The sequence below is a fragment of the Aspergillus aculeatus genome, assembly GCF_001890905.1.
Source record: "Aspergillus aculeatus ATCC 16872 unplaced genomic scaffold ASPACscaffold_1, whole genome shotgun sequence".
Classification (NCBI taxonomy): Eukaryota; Fungi; Ascomycota; class Eurotiomycetes; order Eurotiales; family Aspergillaceae; genus Aspergillus; species Aspergillus aculeatus.
The window spans coordinates 2,992,129-3,004,263 of NW_017962976.1; the positions used below are offsets into that span (position 1 = coordinate 2,992,129).

A 12,135-nucleotide genomic window follows, 5' to 3' on the forward strand; every position below is an offset into this window, starting at 1 on the left:
GCGCATTAGCTTTGACCCAGCAGGCTTACACCTTTATAACCTGCAGAAGAAGTCGGTCAAGTCATCGGCTCAACAATTGCGACCAGCGCGCGAAGATTCCAGTTCTTTCCCCATCATGCTGTCTACGCCGCACAGCAACTATCAAGAACGACATCGTCAACATCGGAGACAGATCTCAACGCCATCCGCTCTTGATGCCGTTAAACCTCCAACTCTTCCCGCACAGGCAATGCACCGATTTCACGCTCATCGCCGAGGCCAAAGCTTCGATGCGCGCGCTATGCGCGTTCAGCGATCGCAGTCCATGCAAGATGGTACCATCACTACTAACGTAACAGTACCGCAACAGCACCCAACCATGTTGGCACCCGCTCAAGACCACCGCTTTCTCCAAGTCGCGCAGCCAACTTTCCCCCACCATCCCGCGCCTATGCCCATGATGGCTGAATGCCAGGCTTTCTCTCAAGAAGACTTGCAATCCTTCGCCGCTCGTCAAAGCCAAGGAGGCCAATCAAACATGCCTTACATGAACGCAAACTTTATCAAGGTCGAAAGCCAACCAATGAACATGTCGCTCAACCTCATGCAACAGCAGCAGCAGCACCTCCAGGATGCGAAACTGTCTTGTCAAGCGTCCTTGGAGGGCCAAATCTTGGACAACGGAGCTTGGGATGTCTACCAACAGAACAATATCGCTGCAGCATTTCAGCAGCAACAAGCTAATGCCATGGTAATGGACGCACGGCGACTGTCGGCAGCACCTGCTATCAGTCAGCCGCACCCAGTGCATGCGCCAAAGCTTAGCAACGGACGTAAGTCCCCGAAGATATTTGTCCATCTCAACATGGCTCGAGGCTGACTAGTCGTGCAGAATATGGCCAGATCACACCTGCGGCCACCCCCTTCAAGCAAACAGTGGGCCTTGCGCACTACAATCCGGACATTCAACCTTCCCCAACTAAGGAGCAAAGCCTCTCCGTGTCCGGTTCCGCGCAGGCGTCGTACATGCAACGCGCGAAGTCTCTCCAAGGAGTAGTCGGAACTACGTTCTCCCAGCAGAAGTTTAACATGCCCTCTCCCCCTACTACAGCATCTTTTGAAGTGGATACCTTTGATACTTTTGACTTTGAGCAGGGTTCTAACATCGAAGTTCCTAAGTCTGAGAGTCTGTCGCAAGGGCCGTTTGCCTCGTCGTCATCAGCCTCGTCGTCCTTCGCTTCGTCACCAGAGCTCGCCGCCATGCCATGTCCTGAGGATGGCAGCGGAAAGGCACAGAAGCTCCCGATCTATCCTGCGACCCCCAACCGTGTGAATCACCGGAAGACACCGAGCGCAACCCCTAGCACCGCAGCCAAGCCGAAGCTCTCGCCGCGGGTCGCAACTATCGATAGCCTCAACCTAGACGCCCGCGTACAGGCATCAATCAAAGAAACCGGTGTCACCATCGACGAGATTGCGTCTTATATCCACGGCCCGGACCCTGAAGACGGCAAATGGGTATGCTTGCACCCGGGGTGCGAACGTCGCTTCGGCCGCAAAGAGAACATCAAATCGCATGTGCAAACCCACCTCGGGGATCGGCAATACAAATGCGACCACTGCAACAAGTGCTTTGTCCGCGGTCACGATCTCAAACGGCATGCGAAGATTCACACCGGCGACAAGCCCTACGAATGCCTGTGCGGTAATGTGTTCGCGAGACACGATGCGTTGACGCGACACCGACAGCGTGGTATGTGCATTGGTGGCTACAAGGGCATCGTGCGCAAGACTACGAAGCGTGGTCGTCCCAAGAAACATCGGCCCGAGATGGATAAGAGACAGGACAAAGCAGCCCGAACCCGTCAGCGTATCGCCGAAAAGGGGTCTTTTGATTCCTCTGCTTCCGACTCCTCGCGCAGCACCCCTCCGTCTGATGTCTTCGAAAGTATGAGCCTTCACGGGTCGAGCCCCTCGGAGGAAATGCCGGTTTTCAGCAACCCTAACTACTCACTGCCTCCGGAAGTATTCACCTTCACACCGCCCGCGTCTCCAGGCCACAGCACCGGGAACAAGCCGTCTCCGGCCCAAAGCCACCGATCGCTAAGCCCTACCACCGAGGACGAAATGCTGCCTTCGCCGATCAAGCAACCCCTGCACCGATTGATGTCCGACTCCAGCCTTCCCTACCTGTCAGATCCCGAGTCGTGTACCTACACCGATGGTACCGGCTCAGTCACCAATGGTCTCTCTTCCCCGCATTCCGCCCCAACTCTGACCGATTCGTCCGCTGGCTCCGAGCTTGATATCTTCATGAGTCAAGAATCGACTGCGACGTTCGCTAAGCAAGAATTCAGTGACCTGACTGAGACAGACATGGCCGCCTTCCCCGATTACGTGAACACGGCGACCTTCGAGACCGGAATGGACCTCTTCCCCGCGAAAGCCTATCCTTCGGGGCCTGCCATGGGTGACGATTTCTTCTTCCAGTTCCAAGTGGACGAGCAAGCCGCCGACGCCGTGACCAAGGAATTCTTCATGGATTGAAAAAGATACAGACGACAGCTACGATCACGATCTCGAGGTGAATTTATAACGACCAAACCAGCAATTTGACGACGCGATGACCTCAGGCTAACGCCCTATGTGCAACAAGACTCTTGACGATTTAGGACTGAACGATTTGGAACCATGCATATAAGATATGACCCCTTTGCCTTTTGCCCTTACCTATCTAAAGACCGAGACGACCCGAACATATGTGTACAATGTTTCCCACGAAGAACCCCTCCACCCCTCTAACCTCTGACTCCGTTTCTGAACCACTTCGATTGATTTTTTACCTGTGACAAAAGAAAATGTTCTGCTTCGCTGCTGCTCCTTTCCTGTTTCGTGTCTATTCCGGACGACCGACTCTCGCTCTTCGAAATCTGCAAAAAAACCTGATTCTATGATCTGATGCGTTGCAAACGAAACCCATGTACGACCAACCCCCACCCACCCCCTTCAGGACTTGTGGAAATATGCCCTTTTGCCAATTTACGGAGTTTCTCTTCTACAGATCGTCCCTTCGTTTTTGTTGAATGCCTTTTATGTGTGGATTTTTCCGAAGTGACCTTTGAGATTTATGCTATTTTGTGGATTTGAGAAACCTCCTTAAGATTCTGTGTCCCTTATTCGAATTTTGATTTGATTTGATTTGATCTCTCGAAACGAAACTCTGTTCCTCTACCCTTTTTTCTCTCTTCTTCCTGTGCTATTCTGATTCCGTTGTGCTCCACAATACCTCTCTGTTCATCTTGTTTTGTGTATGCGGAATGGGATGGAATGGGAATTTCTTTTTTTCTTGAGGCATTAATGCGAGATTTCACGAAAAGACCTCAGACACTCGTTTTTCTTATTTTGTGTGTATCTGAAGCTACTTTACTTTACCGTAGATTTCTTCACGAATCTACTAATCAATTTATTAATTCTTGATGCTTATTCTGTCTCCTCCAGTGTGGTAATAGCTCATTACTTCATCGGGCCGTGCGCTGGGCCAAGGAGGCGGCATTGCTATGGTTCTTTGCGATGATCCACCCACCTTGGCGTGTATTCCATTTACTCGTACGAGTACTTCTGTATGCAATTAGGAGAAAATGTCCTAAGCCATATTCGCAAAGTTGTACAACGAGAGTGGAGTCCGCGTTGAGGGTATCATAAGTAGTCGAGCTGGATTGTCATAATGTATGTACAGTACATGAGTTGGGGGCTTTGTATTCAATGCTGAGCCCCCTCAGTCCGAACCAGCTTCGTTGGATTGCTTCTTCTCCTTCTCCTTCTCCTTGTCCTTCTCCTGCTCGTGCACACGTTCCTTCCATAGTCGGAGGACCTCGAATCCCACCTCGACGGCAATGAGCAGGATGATGATCCATTCCAGGCGCAGGCCGTGCGTCTCGCTGAGCCGCTCCCGCAGCACGCTGGCGATCTCCTGGGCGTAGTCCATCTTCTCGTTCAGCAGCTTGATGCGGATGCCCACGTCGAGCGCCCGCCCGACCTGCTCATAGTACCCCTCCAGCCCCAGTTCATGTCGACTGTCCCAGAAGATGTCCGGCAGGGAATCAGTCAGCTCGGAGTAGAGGTTCAGCTGCGCGCGCACGCTGAGGAGCTGGCCCGTCTTGCGGAGGATGAAGTCGCGGGTGAAGGGGAGGCGCGAGCCCTGAGAGAGCAGGGTGGGGATGGTGCGCGTGGACTCGAAGTAGTTGGAGAGCAGGGACTCCAGCACGGCCAGCTTGGTGCTCCGCGCCAGCCCGGACGAGAAGGCTACCTTGGTCAGCACCGTATCCACCGACTGCTGCCGCCGCGCCGAGGCCGTTCCCGGGTTGTTGTTGTTGTTGTCCGGTCGTGCACCGAAGCTCAGGGCCGGTTTCGTCCCCAGCACGATCGTGTCGCCCTTGATGCTGCTGTTCTCCCGCTGCGGATCCTCCACGTACTCCAGGTCCTCCGTCTCCAGCTCGTCCACGTGAGCGCCCCGCGCGGCCGCCAGCAGCGTCCGCGTCGCCAGGAACGAGGTGAACGCCTCCGGCAGCGACCACGCCACCACCGTCCCGGACGGGAAGACGAACAGATCCCCGACCTCGTCCGGCGCCAGGTCCGACGCGTTGGGGTTGCTCACCCGCCGGATCGAGTCCAGCGGCACCTGCACGTGCACCACCTGCGGATACAGACCGGTCTCGTAGGGGTCCGGCTCATAGCCTTTTAACTGGAGAATCTCGCGAACCTGGTGGATGTCGAACTGTTCGGCCACGGCGTAGGCGGTGATTGTCTTTATACACCAGAGATAAAAAAAGTTAGCGAAACCATGAACCCGGGGGGGGGGCAAGACGGAGGGCCGGAGAGCTAATAAAATACCTTGACCGTGTATAACCCCTGCTCCCTGAGTTGGGCTTTCGATAAAATCCCGTCCTTGGACCGTTGCGCCTCAACGGCAACCCGCCGCAGCGATGTCTGTGCCGCTGGCGTCCGGCTGCTCCTCTTTCGCTGCTTCTGACCCTCGAACTGGAGTTGCTCTTCGGCGATCTCGCCATTTCTGGTCTGCTTCTGCGCGAGAAAAGCATGTGTAGAGAAAGTGTGTTCGCGTCGAGAAAGAGCGCCCAAGAAAGGCGAGGCTTGCAGATATTGGCTTCGGGGCTGTTGCGTGAACCTAGCAGCCACCGAGGGCCAATAACTCATGGAACCGACATGATAGGGTCGAGCGAACATGCTAACGCCGCTGATGACAGAGCCAGAGAGACCGGGATTGTGTCGCTAAGTAGTGGGTAGTGCCATACCAGACCGTTGCGACGGGTTTTGGTGTGGGTGGGACCTAATAATGCAATGCTTGACTGTTTGACAACGATCGATTATTGATTGAATGATGAGCGAACCGGGGAGAAGAGCTTACTCATCAGGGCGGTCGAAGCATTGAAGAAGAAGAAGAAGAAGATGATGATGATGGGTTAACTTGCGACTAACCCGATCGGGGGTACGGGGGTACTACCTATACTCCTCCAGCGGGCGACCCGACCGGGTTCTAGCTCCGTCTACCACTTGACCGCCGCGGCTGGGCTGGGAATCTGGGATGCTTCTCCCCAACACAGGCGTTCCAGTCTTCACAGAGCAGAGCTACAGCTCCCGCATTAGGCTCTCGCCATGGACGCGCCTGGCGCGACAGAGGCAACCGGGACTGTCCGCCAGGACGGTCACCCTCCCGACTCCCACCTTAGCCGAACCACATCCGAGGACAGGAAACACCGCTCCCAGCCTGCTGAGCTGGACGAGACGGACCACGGCCACAACGACGAAGAAACAGAAAGCGAAACCGAAGCTGGAGATGATTACCATGAGGAAGACGACAATGACGATGACGATGACGACTCGGATGAAGACGAGGACGAAGAACCACGTCTCAAGTATGCGTACCTGACCAAGCACCTTGGGGCGGTGTATCGCAACGGAGATGCAACAAGCGCCTTCCTAGCTGCTGGAGACAAGATGGTATTATTATTATACACCGGAGCCGACGAGAAGAAAGCATGCTAAGTGAACGTCTAGGTAATTGGCTCGCATAATGGGAACATCGTGAGTTGGTTGTTGTCCGGGGTCGGGATCATGCGAACACTGACAAGCTCCGCAGCATGTACTGTCGGTACCTCAATTGCGTTCTCTTCGTGTGTATCACGCACACTCTGCGAGTATAACTTCAGTCTCCATCTCGCCCTACCCTCCTCCTTTACCAAACGTGAAACCCGAGTATTTTGGCCGATTCGCAGATGACCCAGATCACGCCTCCTCCAAACTATCCTCCGGCGCCGCTAGCCTGCGTGGCAGGCAAAGAACAAACCAGCCGGCCATCCCGTCAACGCCATCCAACTCAATATACATCGCGACATCCTCTATCGACGGGAATGTCTGCGTTGCATCTTTGCTCGATTCGAAAGACGTCCTTTTGCGGAACTTCGGGAGACCCGTTCAAGCCGTCGCACTGTCGCCGGAGTACAAGAGTGATAGGACATATCTGTCGGGCGGAAGAGCGGGTGATCTTATCCTGACGGTCGGTGGCCGAGTCGGTGTGAGCACAAACTCGACGACTATGGGCGGCGCTGCTGCCGCCGCCTCGAGCTGGCTTGGATCGATAGGCCTCGGGGCCAACACTGGGAAGGACACCGTGTTGCACGGAGGCGAAGGTGCCATCAGCACGATCAAGTGGTCCTTGTCGGGTAAATATGTTGTGTGGGTCAACGAGGAGGGCATCAAGATCATGCGATCAAACCTGCACCTCGATTCGTCTGACGCGGAGTTCGCTTGGAAGCGCATCAGCCATATCGATCGTCCCAATCGTCCCGGCTGGGAGGAAATGGCCAGCGTGTGGAAAGCACACGCTGAGTGGGTGGACGAAAATTCCCTGGACCTTGATGACAGCCTGCAAACCAAGGGAGGCGTAACTCATACTGAAAGCTTGGCACCCACCGGTCCAACAATCGTCACAGAGAAAGTGGAAAAGCTGGTCGTGGGGTGGGGTGGTACCGTCTGGGTCATTGAGGTATACCCCGATAGACCAAGCAAGAATAACAGAGATCACAAAATTGGATCGGTGGAGGTAACCAGAATTCTTCGCACCGACTGTGTCATCTCTGGTATCTCCTTGTTCACACCGAAACTTCTGGTCGTCCTTGCGTACATGGAAGCAGAACAGGAGTCACCCGAAGACGACCGCAGCAAGCATGGTGGCCGTCAAACTGGAACGCGTCGTCGCCCTCGAGGCCTGGAGCCAGAGCTTCGAATCATTGATCTCCAAACGGAGACTGAGCTCAGTGCCGATAGTCTTTCGACCAGTCGCTTTGAGACGCTCACTTCTTCAGACTACCATATGTGCATCCTGCCTCCATGGAAAACGAGCGTACCTGCTTCGCAACGGGGAGCCTTGGAGACTATAGGAAACGGTCTCTGGGATGCTACATTCTATCCGGTGCGGCTTTTCAACTCGGGAGCTAGCATCCGCAGTACTACCAGCAGTGGTGACAAAGGCTCCAGTAGGGCACCGAGCATCTTTGCCTCACGACGAGTACCCGCGGAGGAGCCTCTTTCCAAAGAGATCCAGGACATGGCAGGGAGTATCGGACCCAAGATTCTGGTGCACAGCCCGTATGATTGTGTGGTTGCATTGAAGAGAGATCTTACGGATCGGTTGGCCTGGTTGGATGCACATGAAAAATACGAGGAAGCATGGGCATTGCTCCAGGAACATCCCGAAGCAGCCGGGTCCGGGAGCGAAATAAACGACACCATACCCGGGACGCCTTCGATATCCCAAGGAAGCTTTGGGGAATCGTTCATCGACGATGCAGCTTCTGTCATCACCACAACTGCTCGAACGGCCGCATCCGCTGCAGAGCAAGAGAAGCGTCGCATCGGGGAACTGTGGATCGAACAGCTGGTCGAGCAAGATCAGTGGCCTGAAGCCGCGGAGGTTTGCACGAAAGCGCTCGACACTACACACAGATGGGAGCATTGGTCCTGGAAGTTCGTTGAGAAAGATAAATGGGACGAGATCTCGTCTGTACTGCCCCTGAACATGCGCCCACCGTTATCTGCGAACCTCTATGAGACCATACTCAGTCATTACGTGGAGCACAACCGGCCCAAGTTCAGCGAGCTGGTCGACGAGTGGCCGTTCGACCTCTTCGACGCGAACAACGTCGCGACAGCGGTGGAGGAGCAACTCAGCGAGTTGACCACGGAGACGGATGATTGGCGGATCTTGTCCAAGTGTCTGGCCAAGTTGTACCTCGCGGGCGGCCACTACGGCGAGGCGCTCCATTGCTACATCCGCCTCCAAGACGCCGACACGGCGATGGCTCTGATCCGGGACCACCGTCTACTCGACACCTTGACGGACGACATTCCCGCGTTCATCCTCATCCGAGTCTCCAAAGAGCAGCTGAAGTCGGCCCCCATGTCCGAGCTCGAGGAGCTCACGGCAGAGCCGATCAAGCTACTAGTGAGCGAAGCGTACACTGGCATCGTCCGGCCGGATCTCGTCGTCGAGCAACTCCAAGCCGCCAACCGGCTTCTCTACCTCTACCTCTACCTCCGAGCCCTCTGGCGCGGCGAATCCCTGCCCCACGGCGTCGCCAGACCGCGGCGGGGCCATTTCGCACACATCCGCGACGCCGCCAGCAAGCTCGCGGCGGATGAAGGCAAGGCGCTCGTGGACAACTTCGCGGACATGGCCGTCGAGCTGTTCGCCGACTACGACCGGCCGTTGCTCATGGAGTTCCTGCAGACCAGCACGGCGTACGCCTTCGACCTGGCGGTCAACATCTGCGAGACGCGCCACTTCACGCCCGAGCTCATCTACCTACTCTCGAAGACGGGCCAGACGAAACGCGCGCTGAACCTCATCCTCGCCGACCTCGAGGACGTCTCGCAGGCCATCCAGTTCGCCAAGGCCCAGAACGAGCCCGACCTCTGGGAGGACCTCCTCGACTACTCGATGGACAAGCCGCGCTTCATCCACGGCCTCCTCGTCGAGGCCGGCACCGCCATCGACCCCATCAAGCTCGTCCGCCGCATCCCGAGCGGCCTCGAGATCGAGGGGCTCCGCGACGGCCTCACCCGCATGATCCGCGAGCACGACCTCCAGGCCAGCATCAGCCAGGGCGCCGCCAAGGTCCTCCAGAGCGAGGTCGCCGTCGGCATGGACACCCTGCGCCGCGGCCAGCGCCGGGGCATCAAATTCAACATCATTGAGGAGGAAGGCTCCAAGCGGCCCGTCACCGCCGGCACGATAGGAACCACCGTCTCTGCTGCTGTTGCCACCGCGGCCGCCACCAGCGACACCGTCACTGAAAAATCCACCAACACCACCATCCCAGCAACAGCAGCAGCAGCAGCAGCAGGACCCACACAGTCATCAGCTTCTTCCATATCTTCCTCTACCGCCTCCCCAGCCGGTTGTTGCGCAGGGTGTAGTCGCCCCTTCCGCGCTAATGGTACATACCCCTACCAACCCCTTGTACCTACCTTGTACCTAAAAGTTCCCATCAAACATACCCTCCCTCTCCATTGACCCCACTACCAAGCACCAAGCCTCCCTCCCGAGGAATAGAAACAAATGAAGGGGAAACAAACCAACACAGAATGCTAACGTCTCATCATGTCAAACAGAAAAAGAAATCCTCGTCGGTTTCGCCTGCGGCCACGTCTTCCACCTTTCGCACATCCACCAGACCGCCTCGCCGTCCACGAACAACAGTAGTCCGACCACCCCCTACAGCCGGTCGGCGGTGCACACGCCGCGGCCGTTCTCACCGTCGCGCACCATCACCCTCGAGGACATTTCGACGGCGACCTCGAGGACGGTCGGCCCCAAGGTGACGACCGCGCGGTTGCTGCGCGACCGGGTCGGTGAGGGCTGTCGCATATGTACGCTGGCCAAGGAGCTGGATGCCATCGGGGATTCGGACCCGTAGGCGTAGAGGCAGGCAGGTAGGTAGGCTGTCTTAGTCTCGTGCATGAGGGATAAACCCCTCCTGAATGAGGGGTCGGTGAGGTTTCTCGACTCGAGTATGCCGTTTGGCTCGGATTGGCTTCAGGTGGGGGCGAGTGGCTACTGAGACAACGATCCTGACGTCAAGCAAGTGTCTGCAGCTTCACAGCTGCACACTGCTAACGCCATACAGCTACTTGAACGGAGGGGTAGCCATGATCGAGGTGGTATTGGTCGAGTACGTCAACTCATCAGTATGGTTTCTAAGAGACGACACGCCTAGGCCATGTATGTTTATTATTTAGGAGATACCCATGGTAGCAAGCAATTACTGTGCGAGCAACGTCCAGGACTGACGACTTTTTTCTCAAATTAAATTAGGCGGCGACGAACCGCTTCAACTAGCAAGTAACAGCAGAAATAATCCTGGGAGCGACAAACGTTACGCCTTGCGTCCCGACATGAGACAAATAAAGAGAAAATAGAAGCACAAGATGTCCGACAGCAAGGGGGAATCAGGCTCAGTCACACGGGGTGTCCGTGCCCGAGTCCCCCAGCGTATGAGCCGCTGATGAAATAGCACTAGAGCATCGAAAGGACCCCTTAGATACTCAAGAAGATAACGAAAGTTGCTGCGAAGGCCAGAAGAGCAGCACGCAGGCCACCATTACCGGCAGCCTCGCTCGAAGGTGGCGCGGTGGTGTGAGTTCCACTGGCGGCCGAGGAGGTACCGTGGGTGGTGGTCAGAGTGGTAACAGAGTGGGTGACGTCCTGCACACTAGACGAGACAGGGGAAGCCGAGTGAGAGGTGTTGCTGGGCAGACTTCCAGTCTCCTTGGTGTTTGAGGTTGTGCTAGGAGCTGCCTCGGTCTTGGAAGTCACGGGGGGCTGCGCAGAAGTCTGTCCAGTAGTGCCAGGCACCGAGGTAGGAGAAACTCCCTCGGGCTTCGAAGTCACAGGAGGCTGCACCACAGTACCAGGCACAGTAGTAGGAGGAGCGGGAGGAACACTCTGGGTCTCCGAGTGACTCGAAGCCTGACTAGTGGGGTTGGCAGGAGGGAGCCCGGTGGTGCCCGTCGCGGGTGGATTCGCGGGACCAGTAGTGGAGATCACCGAGGTCGTAGTCTCACAGATGGTCTTGACGATGGTCACTATGAGAAGGACGGGAGTTAGAATCTATGCTGAAGGCTTTGGACGAACGAGTCCGGAAAACATACCGTCGCGGGGATCGTGCTCATGCATGGCTGCGGGGGTAGAATGGTCAGAACAGCTGACTTCAGGCTTCTTTCTGAGAGTGTTAACTTACCAAGAGGAATGGCAATGAAGGACTCATCGTCATGCACTGTTCCAACGGCACCGAAGGTTTCTGACAGAGTGTCAGCTAAAACCGTTGATGAAGGTGGTCAGAGGGCACTTACCGGAAGCCAGAGTCAGGGTCGCGAGGAACCAGATGGTCAACAAGACCGCAAACTTGAAAGGTGCGAACATTTTGATAAAAAGGGAAGTTTAGGGTTGAGGGAAGGATGAAGTCAACGAGCGAGGTGATCTAGATTCAAGCCTGGAGGCTGAGATAGACTGGAACGAGTGTGGATGGAGGTAGCGAGCGTGAGAGGTGATGGGACGGGGGGTGGGCGGGAGGAAAGAAGAGATAGACGATGAAGAGAACAGAGAAAGGAAAAAAAACGAGGAAGGAGAGGAAGAGAGAAGATAAACCACAGCAGCAAGTCAGGTGTCGCAGTGAATGTGCGTGTGTGTGTTATCGTGGTGATCTCAATTAGGAAAGGGGCACCAAGCACCTGCTCAGTGAGTATCACAAAGAGAGGGAGGCGACCAATGGCCAGCCAGCAGTACGAGACATGCCTTCATCCACTCCAAGACACGCAGCCAATGTTGGTTCTGGCTGGAGGAGAGCGCAAGAAACATCTGTAGACGGTGTGGCCTGTTGACTGAAACCGCATCAGAATGTATAGATGTACGGGATGACTGCGGTCTCTACAGTGCATTCAGCGCTTTGCACTGAGAAACAGTACTTGCAGCATTTACCAGCAGGTAGTGATTGTGCATGCAATCCAGAGATAATTATAGAATGAGCACTTGCAGATGTCAAATGCACTGTCAGTGCACTGTCAGTGCACATGCAGGTGGTC

The 12,135-nt window shown here is 55.6% G+C and overlaps 4 protein-coding genes across 4 annotated transcripts; 2 read left to right on the plus strand and 2 right to left on the minus strand.

Annotated features, from left to right (window-relative positions):
* Nucleotides 1-115: 115 nt before the first annotated feature.
* ace2 (putative C2H2 transcription factor (Swi5)) lies at nt 116-2,526 on the plus strand (the record flags this gene model as incomplete). The annotated part of the gene is made up of 2 exons (XM_020203142.1): nt 116-812; nt 872-2,526. 2 exons carry the CDS (start codon nt 116-118, stop codon nt 2,524-2,526), a joined length of 2,352 nt encoding a protein of 783 aa, XP_020061507.1.
* Nucleotides 2,527-3,754: 1,228 nt separating this feature from the next.
* Nucleotides 3,755-5,190, minus strand: ASPACDRAFT_38738 (RMD1 family protein; the record flags this gene model as incomplete). Its single annotated transcript, XM_020200494.1, has 2 exons — nt 3,755-4,783; nt 4,870-5,190. 2 exons carry the CDS (start codon nt 5,188-5,190, stop codon nt 3,755-3,757), a joined length of 1,350 nt encoding a protein of 449 aa, XP_020061508.1.
* Nucleotides 5,191-5,618: 428 nt separating this feature from the next.
* Nucleotides 5,619-10,334, plus strand: ASPACDRAFT_74692 (CLH domain-containing protein). Its single transcript, XM_020204275.1, has 4 exons — nt 5,619-5,994; nt 6,052-6,078; nt 6,134-9,491; nt 9,667-10,334. The coding sequence occupies exons 1-4, from the start codon at nt 5,650-5,652 to the stop codon at nt 9,969-9,971; spliced, it is 4,035 nt and encodes a 1,344-aa protein (XP_020061509.1). The 5' UTR covers nt 5,619-5,649; the 3' UTR covers nt 9,972-10,334.
* A 257-nt stretch (nt 10,335-10,591) lies between these two features.
* On the minus strand, nt 10,592-11,476 carry ASPACDRAFT_38740 (uncharacterized protein; the record flags this gene model as incomplete). Its single annotated transcript, XM_020200495.1, has 4 exons — nt 10,592-11,139; nt 11,206-11,232; nt 11,295-11,354; nt 11,407-11,476. The coding sequence occupies 4 exons, from the start codon at nt 11,474-11,476 to the stop codon at nt 10,592-10,594; spliced, it is 705 nt and encodes a 234-aa protein (XP_020061510.1).
* Nucleotides 11,477-12,135: the final 659 nt, after the last annotated feature.

Coding starts and splice junctions, on each gene's coding strand:
- ASPACDRAFT_74692 (XM_020204275.1), top strand. CDS start 5,650: ATGGACGCGCCTGGCGCGACAGAGGCAACCGGGACTGTCCGCCAGGAC. Junction 5,995..6,051: donor TAGCTGCTGGAGACAAGATG/GTATTATTATTA, acceptor GTGAACGTCTAG/GTAATTGGCTCGCATAATGG. Junction 6,079..6,133: donor GCTCGCATAATGGGAACATC/GTGAGTTGGTTG, acceptor CAAGCTCCGCAG/CATGTACTGTCGGTACCTCA.